This window comes from Haliotis cracherodii, unplaced genomic scaffold (assembly GCF_022045235.1).
Source record: "Haliotis cracherodii isolate W230 unplaced genomic scaffold, xgHalCrac1.p SCAF_6, whole genome shotgun sequence".
Taxonomy (NCBI): domain Eukaryota; kingdom Metazoa; phylum Mollusca; class Gastropoda; order Lepetellida; family Haliotidae; genus Haliotis; species Haliotis cracherodii.
Window position 1 is genome coordinate 27,579,589 of NW_027266319.1, and position 14,110 is coordinate 27,593,698.

At 42.7% G+C, this 14,110-nt stretch overlaps 1 protein-coding gene across 1 annotated transcript; it reads right to left on the reverse strand.

The window, feature by feature from the left end:
- Nucleotides 1–2,810: 2,810 nt before the first annotated feature.
- Nucleotides 2,811–12,452, reverse strand: LOC139446078 (uncharacterized). The gene is made up of 3 exons (XM_071227353.1): nt 12,138–12,452; nt 5,079–5,163; nt 2,811–3,061 (listed from the first exon to the last, which is right to left on the reverse strand). The coding sequence occupies exons 1-3, from the start codon at nt 12,450–12,452 to the stop codon at nt 2,811–2,813; spliced, it is 651 nt and encodes a 216-aa protein (XP_071083454.1).
- Nucleotides 12,453–14,110: the final 1,658 nt, after the last annotated feature.

Below are 14,110 nucleotides of genomic sequence, written 5' to 3' on the forward strand. Positions count from 1 at the left end.
CTCAGTGCATACTGCGTTAAATGGGGACAAGTTTTCTCAGAAACTGCTGAAGTTACATGAATGAATGTGTGCATGCTTATTTAAGAGATACTTGTCATGAATGAGTTCGAAAATTGGTCCCGTCAATTTGTTTTACAGAGTTATGTCCCAAGAGCCGTGATTTTCATCTTAGTGCATCGTGTGTGCAATGTTGACAAGTGTTCTCAGAAACTACTGAAGTTACATGAATGAAAGTTTATCAAGAGATACGTCGAAAAAAGGGTACTGTCAATTATTATTTTACGGAGTAATGACCCTTGATTCATGTTTTATTTCTTGATGCATAGTGTGTGCAATGGGGACATGTTTTCTCAGAAAGTACTGAAGTCAACTTCTCTAAGATATACTTATCAAGACTGATTAGTTTTGTTCCCAGTTAATTAATTAATTTCACAATTAATCATGTTTACTGATGTCGTAAAGTGTCCAAAGAGACTATTGCTTCTCAAGGCTTTATAGGACTCCTTTTTATAGTTATATTCACTACTATATGAACCAAAAAATGCTAATGTGACCCATGGCGGGTGATAGTGATAAAGCTGTTTTCTTGTTAATTGTAAAAGATATCTGTTATGTTACAACTGACTTGATGCAAGTTGGCAATGCAGCTTTACCTAATTATGTCAACGAAAACATCTTTGAGAATGTACATTAATGTAGATCTATGGTAGACGTGAATCTAAGCTATGATATGTATGCCTGATCTTTTACTGTGCATCAAATGTGTTCAAACTTTGACAAATCAACAATACAGTAACAATGCAGTTAATATGTCTGAAAACTTCATTTAACCTTGACTATATATGATATTGAGATATGTGGCTTCACTAATTTGGCAGGTATTAAACGGGACATTTATAAACTGTGCTGAGAGTCGATGCCAGCACTCGTGTATACTTTCCAATATTTAAAAACTTTGAAACACAACAAGGTTTTGATGACAGATAATTTGTTTAATCTGTCCAACTCTTTGAGGCATATACGTTGCCTAAGAAAGGCCATGTGCCACGCTTACATTTATATGGTACTGTTACAGCACCGTGATAAGACACAAAAGATGAATGGATTTCAGCTTCTGTATTCTCTCTATATAACGTTCCAGGTATTAACTTCTGACCTTCCTCTTGGCAAATGGTCTTTATATTTAGTATTTCTGTCAACTGCCAACTTCTAAATGCATATCAAAGACCTTTCGGACATCTAGAATTGCAAATACAAGGCATCAGTCTGTCGATATTCATGTTTACATTTCGGTCTCAAAGGAATTAATCAGATGTAAAATCACACGCAGTTGGGAACACGGCTACAAAGCATCCCCATACGGAGACAGTTATATAGCTAAGTATAATCCCGTCCTCTGGAGTCATCTAGATGCCGGAGTTTCCGGACCAGCGAGGCAGAGTCTGACGTCCAGAACCACATCATCACATCGCCACGTAACTCTCACACCACATACTACCATCCTCAAGCTATTAATTAGAATATGTTTGTTTGTTTTGTTCGTTCTGTTGTTTGTCTCTGCGCTCAGCAATATTCCAGCTATATAAAGGCTGCCTGTAAATAATCGAGTATGGACCAGACAATCCAGTGATCGATATTATGAGCAATCTTCCTCGCCGTTGGGGTACGATCACACGCCTTCAACCAAGTCACCGAGCCTGACCACCCGATCCATTTGGTCGCCTATAAGGACCAGCATAGGTTGCCAGGGACCAATTTTAACCCGGAATCCTCATTTTAGTATTAACTAGGACATACTCCATATGTCGTGATACACTTGATCGTCCATATAACGTCTATATGACATCTGCTGTCATACACTTGAGCATTTATATGACGTCTATGAACCGTCTTTTGTCACATACATGAGCGTTCTTATGATGTCTATAAGACATATACTGTCACATACTTGAGCGTCCATATGACGTCTATAAACGTCTCATAGCCTGGCAAGGACGACGTGGTACAGTAGCACAGCTGATAGTCCGTTCGTTAATGCTTGTTCGTGTTCATATATTGATACTGCAAGTGAAGCTACTATGTGTAAACCATACTCCTTCAGTGACTCAAACGCATCAAGGTCTTCTCAAGAAAATCCTGAGCTCTGCGATAAGCAACGTTGAAAAAGGTCCTTTGTCAGGATAGTTCATGTTATTCTTGATCCCTGTAGATCGATAATGAAAACAGAGGATCACCACAACAACATTCGACACTGTAATGGGATCACCAACAGTCGACGCTGTTAGAGGATCACCAACAACATTCGACACTGTTAGGAGCTCACCAACAACATTCGACATTGTTAGGGGATCATCAACAACATTCGACGCTGTTAGGGGATCGCCAACAACATTCCACACTGATAGAGGATCATGAACACCATTCGACACTGTTAGGGGATCATCAACAACATTCGACACTGTTAGGGGATCATCAACAACATTTGACATTCTAAGGGGTTCATCAACACCACACGACACTGTGAGGGGATCATCATAAACATTCGACACTGTTAGATCACGAACAACATTTGACACTGTTAGGGGAACACTCAAAACATTCGACACTGTTAAGGGATCATCAACAACATTCGACACTGTTAGGGGATCATCAACAACATTCGACACTGTTAGGGGATCGTTCGTCAGGCTGAAGACCCGAGTTCGATTCCCCACATGGGTACAATGAGTGAAGCTCATTTCTGGTGTTCGCCGCCTTGATGTTGCTGGAATATTGCTAAAAGCGGCTTAAAACCATACTCCCTGACTTACTCAACAGTAAGGGACGCTACATTCTTCCCAACGTACGCTGGGGTCCACCGTATAACACCACGGCACTGGATTGCCTGTTATCCGACAGTAGTTGCTCTCGTCAACTAGGGAGGGGTCCTCGGCTGACATTCCCCGGGGGAAATACAGACGATTGTGTGGGATGTCAGTGTCCCACCTCTGACATGTCCGCCCGGTGTTTGTAATGTTCAGGGTTCCGAGATAGAGTGTCGAATTCGTGATGCATAACTCCTCTGCAAAAAAGAACGGAGGCAGTTCATCATCATGTCATCGACGCCTTCCTTAAATCGTAAAATATGTCTTATGATGCTCATAAAATTGGGTCAGCGAAAGCGCTTGTAAAATCTCCATCATCATCATCATCATCATCATCATCATCATCATCATTTTGCTAGCGATAAACATCATCATTTAGTTTTGATCACGCGGTTACGATCCGGGTAAAGGCAGTAAGGTGACGGCGAGCAGCTGTATTTAGCAATGTGTTCAAACCAGTTACTGAAAGCACCTGATGAATGTGGACATGTACGTAGTAGCATGTTTAATACGTGTTGAATGTGGCCATTATAGTGATGAAAGGCTATATTAGCAATGTGTTCAAACCAGTTACTGAAAGCACCTGATGAATGTGGACATGTACGTAGTAGCATGTTTAATACGTGTTGAATGTGGCCATTATAGTGATGAAAGGCTATATTTAGCAATGTGTTCAAACCAGTTACTGAAATCACCTAATGAATGTGGACATGTACGTAGTAGCATGTTTAATACGTGTTGAATGTGGCCATTATAGTGATGAAAGGCTATATTAGCAGTGTGTGCAAACCAGCTTCGGTTTAATACGTGTTGAATGTGGCCATTACAGTGATGAAAGGCATATTAGCAGTTTGTGCAATCCAGTTTCTGCACGTGATGAATGTGGACATGTTCGTAAGAGCATGTTTAATACGTGTTGAATGTGGCCATTATAGTGATGAAAGGCTATATTAAAAGTTTGTGCAAACCAGTTTCTGCACGTGGTGAATGTGGCCATGAAAACATGTTATATACGTGATGAATGTGGACATGTCAGTGATAGCATGTTATTTATCACCACGTGGTGAAGATACAGGTGGTAAGATACTAAATCCGTACGTCACACGTGTGTCGTACAAGGTTGACCTTGTTTTATTCGTGCTGATTGGATAACCGTGACCTCTGTCACACCGGGACTACTTTTTTCATTCATAAAAAAATCATGAGACGTCATTCATTTTTGCGACTACAAGGCAGAACTGAAGCAATCTCATGTGAGCGAGGGATATTAACAAACACTTTATTAAACTAAACAAGATTGTCACACGCATCAAATTCGGTTTGCATCCTATGTAAGTTATGCATTGAGCTTCAACAGACATTTATAATCGAGCTATATCAGTTTACAATATACGACTACCATTCAATAGATCGAGGGTCCCAAAGGGCGTGACGCACCCGACTACTTTCGCAACTGCCAATGTGATTTAACGTAACAGGATAAGCGTGGTGAAAAGAAGTCAGTTTAAACTATCTGGACAGATATCTAGACTTACTTTGGATGATCCGGTTGTGCCATCAGTGTCCTCTTCGAAGCGTATTTTGTGGCACTGTTTCGGGAGTCGTTTGTTCACGACTGCACAACCAGATCACTCAAAGGGAACATTTCCGATACAAATCATTCGAAAACTCCGTAGAAGTGTGCCTGATTTCTGATTATATGGCCCAAAATATCCCAAAGGTGAACAATAACATTCCCTATCTCTAGTGTAAAACGCTGAGTAGATCACGGTTGTCTTTTCTTATTCCGGTGGTGACCTTGCCCTTCGTTGGAAGCTGTCACTGACATGCAAGCAGACTTGAGCTTGTTGATTTTCACGTCTTCAGTAAAGGGTGGTACAGTAAACATGAATGTCTTTGGCGAACACTCTGATTTCCCTCTTACAAAATGGTACGGACATGATATAAATTCAGCTCATAGATCAAGGAAGCTGAACCATTTTGATTGCACACACAGGACCCCGGCAGTGCGAGTGACCGACTGTTGGTCCGATATTCAAAGCGCAGCGCTAATGTGACTTTTCAAATTTTCTTATATATTCGTATGAATGTTGACATGTTAGAGATAGCATGTTATATGCGTGATGAATGTGGACATGTTATTGACGGTTAGCTATATGCGTGATTGATCGTGGGCATGTTGTCATGATCTGTTTAAACAGGAGGACAGGTTACCTTGTTCACATTCATAGCTCCCGCCCCTGTCTCTACACGTTTCGTTCACACTACACGGCCTGGGGCCACAAATTCCGGCAAGTCGCTGAAAAGAAGATCAAATTCCATTAGCTTTTTGATACCGTGATTGTTTTAGTTTAGGGGCTGTTGTTTGAAATCAAATCTTTTCTTTAACTTTTAAGTTAGATACATTATATACTTTTCAAAAAAAGAAACTTGACATAGATGTAAAACCACTTTTTGCCAAATATCTAAAATAATTACATTAAATGAGAACCAAATAAGTCAAACAGAAAGATGATGTGTCTATAATTCGCGAAAACACGTGCAAAGCACATAAACGTAGCGTTTGGGGATCAATTTTACAGCTTCATTCAAACGCAACCGCCTGTAAAAAACGTGCAGCACAGGATCCTGCATTCAGGCATGCAGGCCCCCCTGCTGAATGGGTATAAAAACCCACATCAACGGCTGTTCATACAGTCCTTATAACGGCAGTAGAGGCGTTGACAGAATGCCAAGACTGAATGCAGCTCAACGGAACAACGCCATTGGGAGATTACAAGCTGGAGCAACTCAGCAAGAAGTGGCCAGGCACTATGGCGTATCCAGACAGACAATCTCCGCACTGTGGACCCGATACAACAACACCAACAGAGTTGACGACAGACCAAGGTCAGGAAGACCAAGGGGGACAACCAAAGCACAAGATCAATACATCCGGCTGCGACACCTCCGAGACCGCACTATCACAGCCACGTCTACAACCACACATATCCCTGGGGTACGGAGAATATCAGATCAAACGGTACGTAACAGACTGAGGGATGCTGGACCTTTTGCCCGTTGACCTGTTCGACGTCACGTATTGACCCCACGTCATCTGGCGGACCGTCTGCTTTAGTGCCAACAGAGGGTTAGATGGGCACGTGCAAGGTGGAGAAATGTACTGTTTACTGACGAGTCCCGTTTCCTACTCACACGTGCTGATGGGCGCGCACGTGTCTACAGACGTCGGGGTGAACGTTACGCCCCCAACTGTGTGCAGCAGGTTGTCCCATTTGGCGGCGGGAGTGCCGTGATATGGGCCGGAATTCACGGTGGTAGGACGCCTCTCGTGCATGTGGCAGGTGCATTGACAGGTGTGCGTTACAGAGACTTGATCCTACGGCCTTACGTTCTTCCTCACGTCAACGTTCATGGCGGACAGTTCCAGCAGGACAACGCTCGACCGCATATTGCACGTGTTTGTCAGGACTTCTTACAGCACAACAACATCCAGACATTGCCTTGGCCAGCCTGGTCACCGGATTTGTCCCCGATTGAGCATCTGTGGGACGAGTTGGATCGACGCGTTCGCAGAAGGAATCCACCGCCCCAAACACTTCCGGCGCTTCTTGATGCATTTCAGCATGAATGGCAGCACATCCAACAGCATGTTATTGACAACTTGATTGCATCTAAGGGTCGTCGGTGTCAAGCGGTGATTGATGCACGTGGTGCGCACAACCGATACTGACATTTTCTGTACCCCTGTGACATCAACTTTATCGTGTACGTGTGTCTGTCTAGGTGACACGATTAATGTTTTGAACATTGTGTACATTGATCTTCAAACAGTGTTTCAATTATGGTTTTTGTGTCCTATTTTAAAACAATCGCATTATATTACATTTTGAAAGTCAGTGTCAAGTTTCTTTTTTTGAAGAGTATATATTCGAGGGCTGGTCAAAATGTTCTAAGCTTAACAAACAAACCAATTTTGTGAAAGTGTTTTTAATTTTATTTGTCAACATAATCTCCATTCTTTTCAATACACTTCTCACATCGACAGTGAAGCTTTTTAATTCCAGTCAAGAAGAAGTTTTCTTAAGCGACCCTGAAATACCCATTCGCGGAAGCTTTGAGGTCGTCATAGCGCTTTCAACGAAGGTGTTCTTTCAGTTTAGGAAACAGGTGGAAATCACTTGGTGCCACGTCTGGCGAGTATGGAGGGGGAAGAAGCTCTTGGAACCCACATTGTCGCCCAGCAGCCTTTGCAAGTTGAGGTGTGTGAAAAGAGGCATTGTCACGAACTCCAGCAGTCAATATTCCCCGCCCCTTTTCTTTGATAGAATCTCTTAGGTGATGAAGCCAATCAGCATAGTAGGTACCGGTTATCGTCTTTTGCCTGTCTAAGTAATCAACAAGGATCCCACCCTTTGCATCCCAGTATACAGTGGCCATAACTTTCTTCGCTGATCTTGAAAACTTGACTTCCTTTGGTGCCGGAGAAGAGGAGTGGTGCCATTCCATGGACTGACGTTTTGACTCGGGATCATGTTTCATCATCCATTATCTCCTTTTGAATTTGACGAAATCCTAAATTTTCACATGTTTCTTGACCTGCCATTGGGCGAACAACGACTGTTAGAGGACAGAGTGAACAGTGCTGATGATGATGACAAAGAAGACTCAGTTGACGAGAGTCTATATCCGAAGTTCATGGAACTTAAGTGGTCTGTTTGACCAATGCAAGGACTGCATCCCATGGTAACAGATATGGTTTGGCATCGCAAAGATGGGCAGCTGGTACCACGACTTCTCACTCTACCGCCCATCCCAAAAGCATACTCAGAGATCATATCATGTGGATGCTCCAAGGGATGCCTGAGTAAACTCTGAAGCATGCAGAAGAATGCAGGAACATTCTACCTGATGGTACATAAACTATGTCACCAAGTGGTCCTCCACACACAGTTAGTTATGAAAAATTACAACAATTAAAAATAAAAGATAGAAGTTTGATATTTCTGCAATATTATATATGCATCATGCATGGATTGATATTCAATATGAGAAATGCTATAGAGATGAGGTTTCGCTTTCACTATGCAGCTCATTCCTATTCTACGTGACCCGTGAAGATTCCGGGGTAGGATAGGTCTTCAGCATCCCATGTTTGCCGTAAAAGGCGACTCTGCTTGTCGTAAAATGCGACTAACGGGATCGGGTGCATGTCATCGATCCCAATTACTGGATTGTCATGTCCAGACTCGATTATTTACAGACAGCCGTTATATAGCTGGAATATTGCTGAGTGCGGCGTTAAACAACAAACAAACAAACAAACCTATTCTACTTTGATCAGTGACAAGACAACTATATTTAACTATAGCTGTATCATTTACAGTTCGTTTCTTCCACATTACAACCATAATAGTAAAGTTGAGTCACTCATGTAAATAAGACGCCGTTTGCATCGGAAGCAGTCAGTAATTGAATTTGCCCTAATATGGAGGCCATCTTGATTTCTTGACATATTGAGCGATAACGTGTGGTTTCAATGGATTCCTTGTACATGAAACCATACAGAGAAATGTTTTATTTGTGGTCCCACCATGTTTAGTACCAAAGATATGACAAAAATATTTGTTTAAAGTTTCGGTGGCGGCCATTTTGATTTTATCAAATGTGTGGGTTAACCGTTGAAGATACAGCCGGGCAAACCCCCTAAATCAATTGAGAACATATCAGTACGTCTAGAATAGTTGTTTGCCAGCCGTAAACATGAAATGCCTCCACCATTAACATTTTCTGAAAATTTGCCTACTCAAGGTTGTCTATTATTTGTTGGTGCTTCCTGCCTTAGCATTTTCGGCTGGCCTTTCCCTCTTTGGGACTCATGTGTGTGAGTAGGGTACACATGCCTATTGTTAGTTTTAGTATTGGTAATATTTCTGTTTATGTATGGATAAGATTTATATTTGCGTATATTGATATGATTTCATTTTTGGCTGCTCTGTTTATATACGTTCGAGTAGCTGTCAGAAATAGAGATAGTTTGGCCTTCGCTATTGCATCTCGTAGCTTTCGGAGATCTACGACAGATAGGGAATCTCACTGCAATTCCTGTTTTAACCGAGCCCGGGCTTGGGCTCTTGACACAGTAACAAGTGAGCAATGGATTCAGGTTGATTGCAAGTTGGGTATACCTTGTCATTGTGCTTTTGTTACTGAGTGTTAGGCGTCAGGTGGCGACTTCAACTTTCCTTTCATTTGAGTTTGGCTTTTGGTGGACCTTGGGTTGAATTTTGTGTAGTCATCTACCGATCTTTGGGCAATGGAGGCTTTGATTTTGCTTTTTATTTTAGGGAATTCCATTTTGTCTAGAGCTAGCTTCGCCAGAGGGTCTGCATTCTCATTTCCATATTTGAGACGCTGACCTATAATTTTGTATATTCGTATAGAATATTATTGACAGTGTTTTGTCTCGAATTTTAGTTTCTGCCGTTGATGGCTTGAAGTGCACATAGCGAGTCTGATAGGATGACTGCCTTCCGGAAGTCCCGGTATGAGTTTTGAGTGCATGATGAATTGCCTCCAATTCAGCAGTGAATATTTGACCACCATGCAGGAGAATATAATGTGCTTGGGATTTGGAGCTGCGGATATGGATCCCGTAACCAGCACTGGTGTGGAAAAGATTCTTGGGTCTATCAGTGTCAATATGGGCCCAGCTGTCCCAGGTAGTTTGAATTGTAGCAATAGCTACTGATCGTAGTGGGGGTTGTTGATTTTAGTGACTTCTGACGTTAAAGCAGTGTCAACTATGGGAGGGTAAAATCCTTTGTATTGACTTTCTGGTGGTTGAATGTCATCATAATTGTGACTTAGGATGAGTTCACATAATAATATCCCAGATAGCTTTAGTGAGCGATTTTTTTCCGAGCTAGGGCCTCATCTCGGGTATTTTTGTATTGGCGTATCTTTTTCACCAAAGAAATTGATGTTCGCCCCCACGATAATATTTCCTGTTCTCTTCTTAGTTTCAATGGGAGTTCTCCTGATTGCAGACAGTATTTGATGCTGAGGTGAGGTGAGGTGAGGTGAAGTGAAATGGGGTTTAACGTCGCGTCCAAGATTATTGCATTTATATAGCGACGTGCATGCTCGTGTGTGTTTGGCTGCTTGTACTAGTCCGGACTGATGCCGATTTATAGTGCTAGCACACTTTGATATCATGCCGCAGTTTAACACGAATACCCCACTCAAACACAGTATACTGACTCCGAGCCGACCAGTCCTTGTTTTAGCCCTTTACTGCCGAGCGCCAGACAGGGTTACAACAAGTACCATCTTTTAACGTCCTTTGTTATAACGCGGCCTGGGATCGAACCCCGGACGTTCTGCTCTCCGGGCGGACGCTCTACCACAAGACCACGGAGGCGGTCTGATGCTGAATGAAAGGCATGTGGCATCTGGCATGTGGATCTTTACCATACTGGTGGCATGTGGATCTGTACCATACTGGTGGCATGTGGATCTGTACCATACTGGTGGCATGTGGATCTGTACCATACTGGTGGCATGTGGATCTGTACCATACTGGTGGCATGTGGATCTGTACTATACTGGTGGCATGTGTATCTGTACCATACTGCTGGTATGTGGATATGTACCATACTGGTAGCATGTGAATCTATACCATACTGGTGACATGTGGATCTGTACCATACTGATGACACATGGATCTGTACCATACTTATGACATGTGGATCTGTACCATGCTGATGGTATGTGGATCTTTATCCTACTGGTGGCATGTGGATCTGTACCATACTGATAACACATGGATCTGTACCATACTGATGACATGTGGATCTGTACTATACTGGTGGTATGTGGATCTGTACTATACTGGTGGCATATGAATCTATACCATACTGGTGGCATGTGGATCTGTACCATACTGGTGGTATGTGGATATGTACCATACTGGTGGCATGTGGATCTGTACTATACTGGTGGCATGTGGATCTGTAGTATACTAGTAGCATGCGGATCTGTACTATAATGGTGACATGTGGATCTGTACCATAATGGTGGCATGTGGATCTGTACCATACTGGTGGTATGCGTATCTGTACCATACTGGTGGCATGTGAATTGGTACGATACCGGTGGCATGTGGATCTGTACCCTACTGGTGACATGCGGGTCTGTACTATACTGGTGACATGTGGATCTGTAGCATACTGGTGACATGTGGATCTGTACGATGCTGGTGACATGTGGATCTTCACCCTACTGGTGACATGTGGATCTGTACCATACTGGTGAAACATGGATCTGTAGCATACTGGTGACATGTGGATATGTACGATACTTGTGGCATGTGGATCTGTACCCTACTGGTGACATGTGGATCTGTACGATACTGGTGGCATGTGGACCTGTACCATACTGGTGACATGTGGATCTGTACCATACTGGTGACATTTGGATCTGTACCATAATGGTGACATGTGGATCTGTAGCATACTGGTGACATGTGGATCTGTAGCATACTGGTGACACATGGATCTGTAGCATACTGGTGGCATGTGGATCTGTACGATACTGGTGACATGTGGATCTGTACGATACTGGTGGCATGTGGATCTGTACCATACTGGTGGCATGTGGATCTGTACCATACTTGTGCAAGCTGGATCTATACCACAATGGTGACATGTGGATCTGTACCCTACTGGTGACATGTGGATCTGTAACATACTGGCGACACATGGATCTGTAGCATACTGGTAGCATGTGGATCTGTACGATACTGGTGGCATGTGTATCTGTACGATACTGGTGGCATGTGGATCTGTACGATACTGGTGGCATGTGGATCTGTACCATACTTGTGCAAGCTGGATCTATACCACAATGGTGACATGTGGATCTGTACCCTACTGGTGGCATGTGGACCTGTACCATACTGGTGCAAGTTGGATCTATACCACACTGGTGGCATGTGGTATCTGTCACGTAATGAATATCTAGTGATTACGATCGACATGTGCCTGATCACCAGGTAGTGAATGGGTACCCGGTAGGATGTTGTGACCATTTGATTGTTGTGACGTATACCTCCAACATACAGATTTGGTAGAGTATAAAAAAGGTGCAGGTGACTTCGCTAATCGGCGTCCTACATTGACACACAGTTGGAGCCGTACCTATCACGGGTCAGTTTTAAGAACACATGTTATATTCATTATTTTTATAATATTTATAATAATTATTACTTACCGATGGCATATGTGACGCGCTTGCATGGTTCCAACCAGAGGCAGACATCATTCCAGAAGGAGCCGTTGTCGAGTTGTCGTAGTTGAGCTCGCATTGTCCCGCCTTGAAGTTCAAGCTGACGCAGCGAGACTGCTGCAAACATGACGTCACACAGTCCTGTAGGGTGAGGGTCTGAAGCACGAGGTAGACTGACCCCACGAGTCTACTGCCAGCCAGGATCCCGGGGGTGTTAACCCCTCGACTGCATGTCCCCGTGACTTGACCACGCACTGTCATCAGCTCCACAAGCAACATTGTTGTCAGAAAGCTTTTCATTTTGTAGGTTTTTTAAATTATTTCCTCATAAAATTATATCATTAATCAAGGTCGTCGATGTCCACTCATGTAGTTGTGACGTTAAGTTTGTCTTGGACAGGTCACTTCCTAACCTTCAATAAAACGTCTGTTATAAAAATCTGTGTTTATTATAGTTTTCTTAAAACCAGTTCTTCTTGTCATCCATACACTTGTAGTTATTTCGACACTATGTTATAAAATAATTATTTTGACGATATATTATTGTAGGAAAATATCACTCCAAGCATTCTGCGTCCGTGTTGCCTTCACGGCTCTGTGCATGGTTTAAACAGAGGGCGCTGAGTTGGTCTGTCTCTTACCATGCGCAGAGTACCCGAGCTCATTGGTCGTCTTCTTCTGATCCACCTAGAACATCGTTGTTCAGTACGCATCCGGGCATTAAACATAATAGTCAATGTATGCAACTTAATTAATTGTAGAGTTCATGTTGGTGAACTGAGAATTGATTAACGAATGACTAATTGTTTAAAGACTGAATTGACTTAACGTTGCCATGACATAAACAATAAGAACTATTACTTGCCATGGTTACAACATCTTCATCCTTCAACTACCCATTTAATTTCAGCCCTTCGCAAATGCACCTGCCGCAAACAGTGGTGTTGGTAAGGGGGAGTCTATGATACCACGTTATTCCATGTGTTCAACAAGCATATGCAGAATGGAATATTTCATATTTCTCCCTCTTGTAAAGCAAGAATCTCATACATTTAAATATTGTCTGTGTGGGAATTTGTCAGGGTACAATTTACATTTGTCCCTTTAGAATTTGTAACGATTGTGATCCAAAGTCATAACGAGCGTAAGCGGATCACTCCAAGTGGGTGGGGGGTTGTGGTGGGAGGGTTCAACGGGTCTTTCTTCGGCAACTTGAATGTATCACTCAGCCTTATTTGGCTAAGTAAATTACCTTATCATCAATCAATTGATTACAATTCCCAAGAGCAAACAGCAAAACACGCTACAGAAAATGACACAATGAATTTAAAAAATATTTGAAATGTCGAGTGCAGATGCCTTTAGACTGTTTTATGTGTATAGGCTGACTATATTGAGCGTCTTCTAAACAAAACGCTTCTCTGAATCATTGATGACAAACTTCGTCTATACCTATGGTGACACACGTAACAGACCAAGTCAACCCTGTCTGCTTCAGCGGGTGAAAGAATTGTTTTTCACTTGATGTAGCAGACGTTTATTAATCACACTGCCGCTCATTAGTTTTAACGGGAACTGTGACAGCAACGTTTAAATATGATCAAACTAGTTTAGCCAACATTTGACCCGGTGGGGAACTGCAAGTTCACTTGGCACAAGCGTTATCGTCTTTGAAGACAAGGTGTGGACCAGCATGGCGCGCAAACGGCATAACTATTGGCGCCAGTATGTAACCTCGGTAGAACTGTCCAGTGACCCTTCCTGAACAATACACAGTGACCATCAGGCAGTCATTGTGATCCCGCCCCGCATCCTTACATACCCACCCACCGAAATCTGTCATGTTGCCTTGGTTTGACTTTCGCAAGAGGTTCGTTAGGACGCCTCCAGAGACGTCCATGCCGATCCATCAAGTCCAGAGTGGATATAGACTCATCTGAAAACATTACATGAGAACA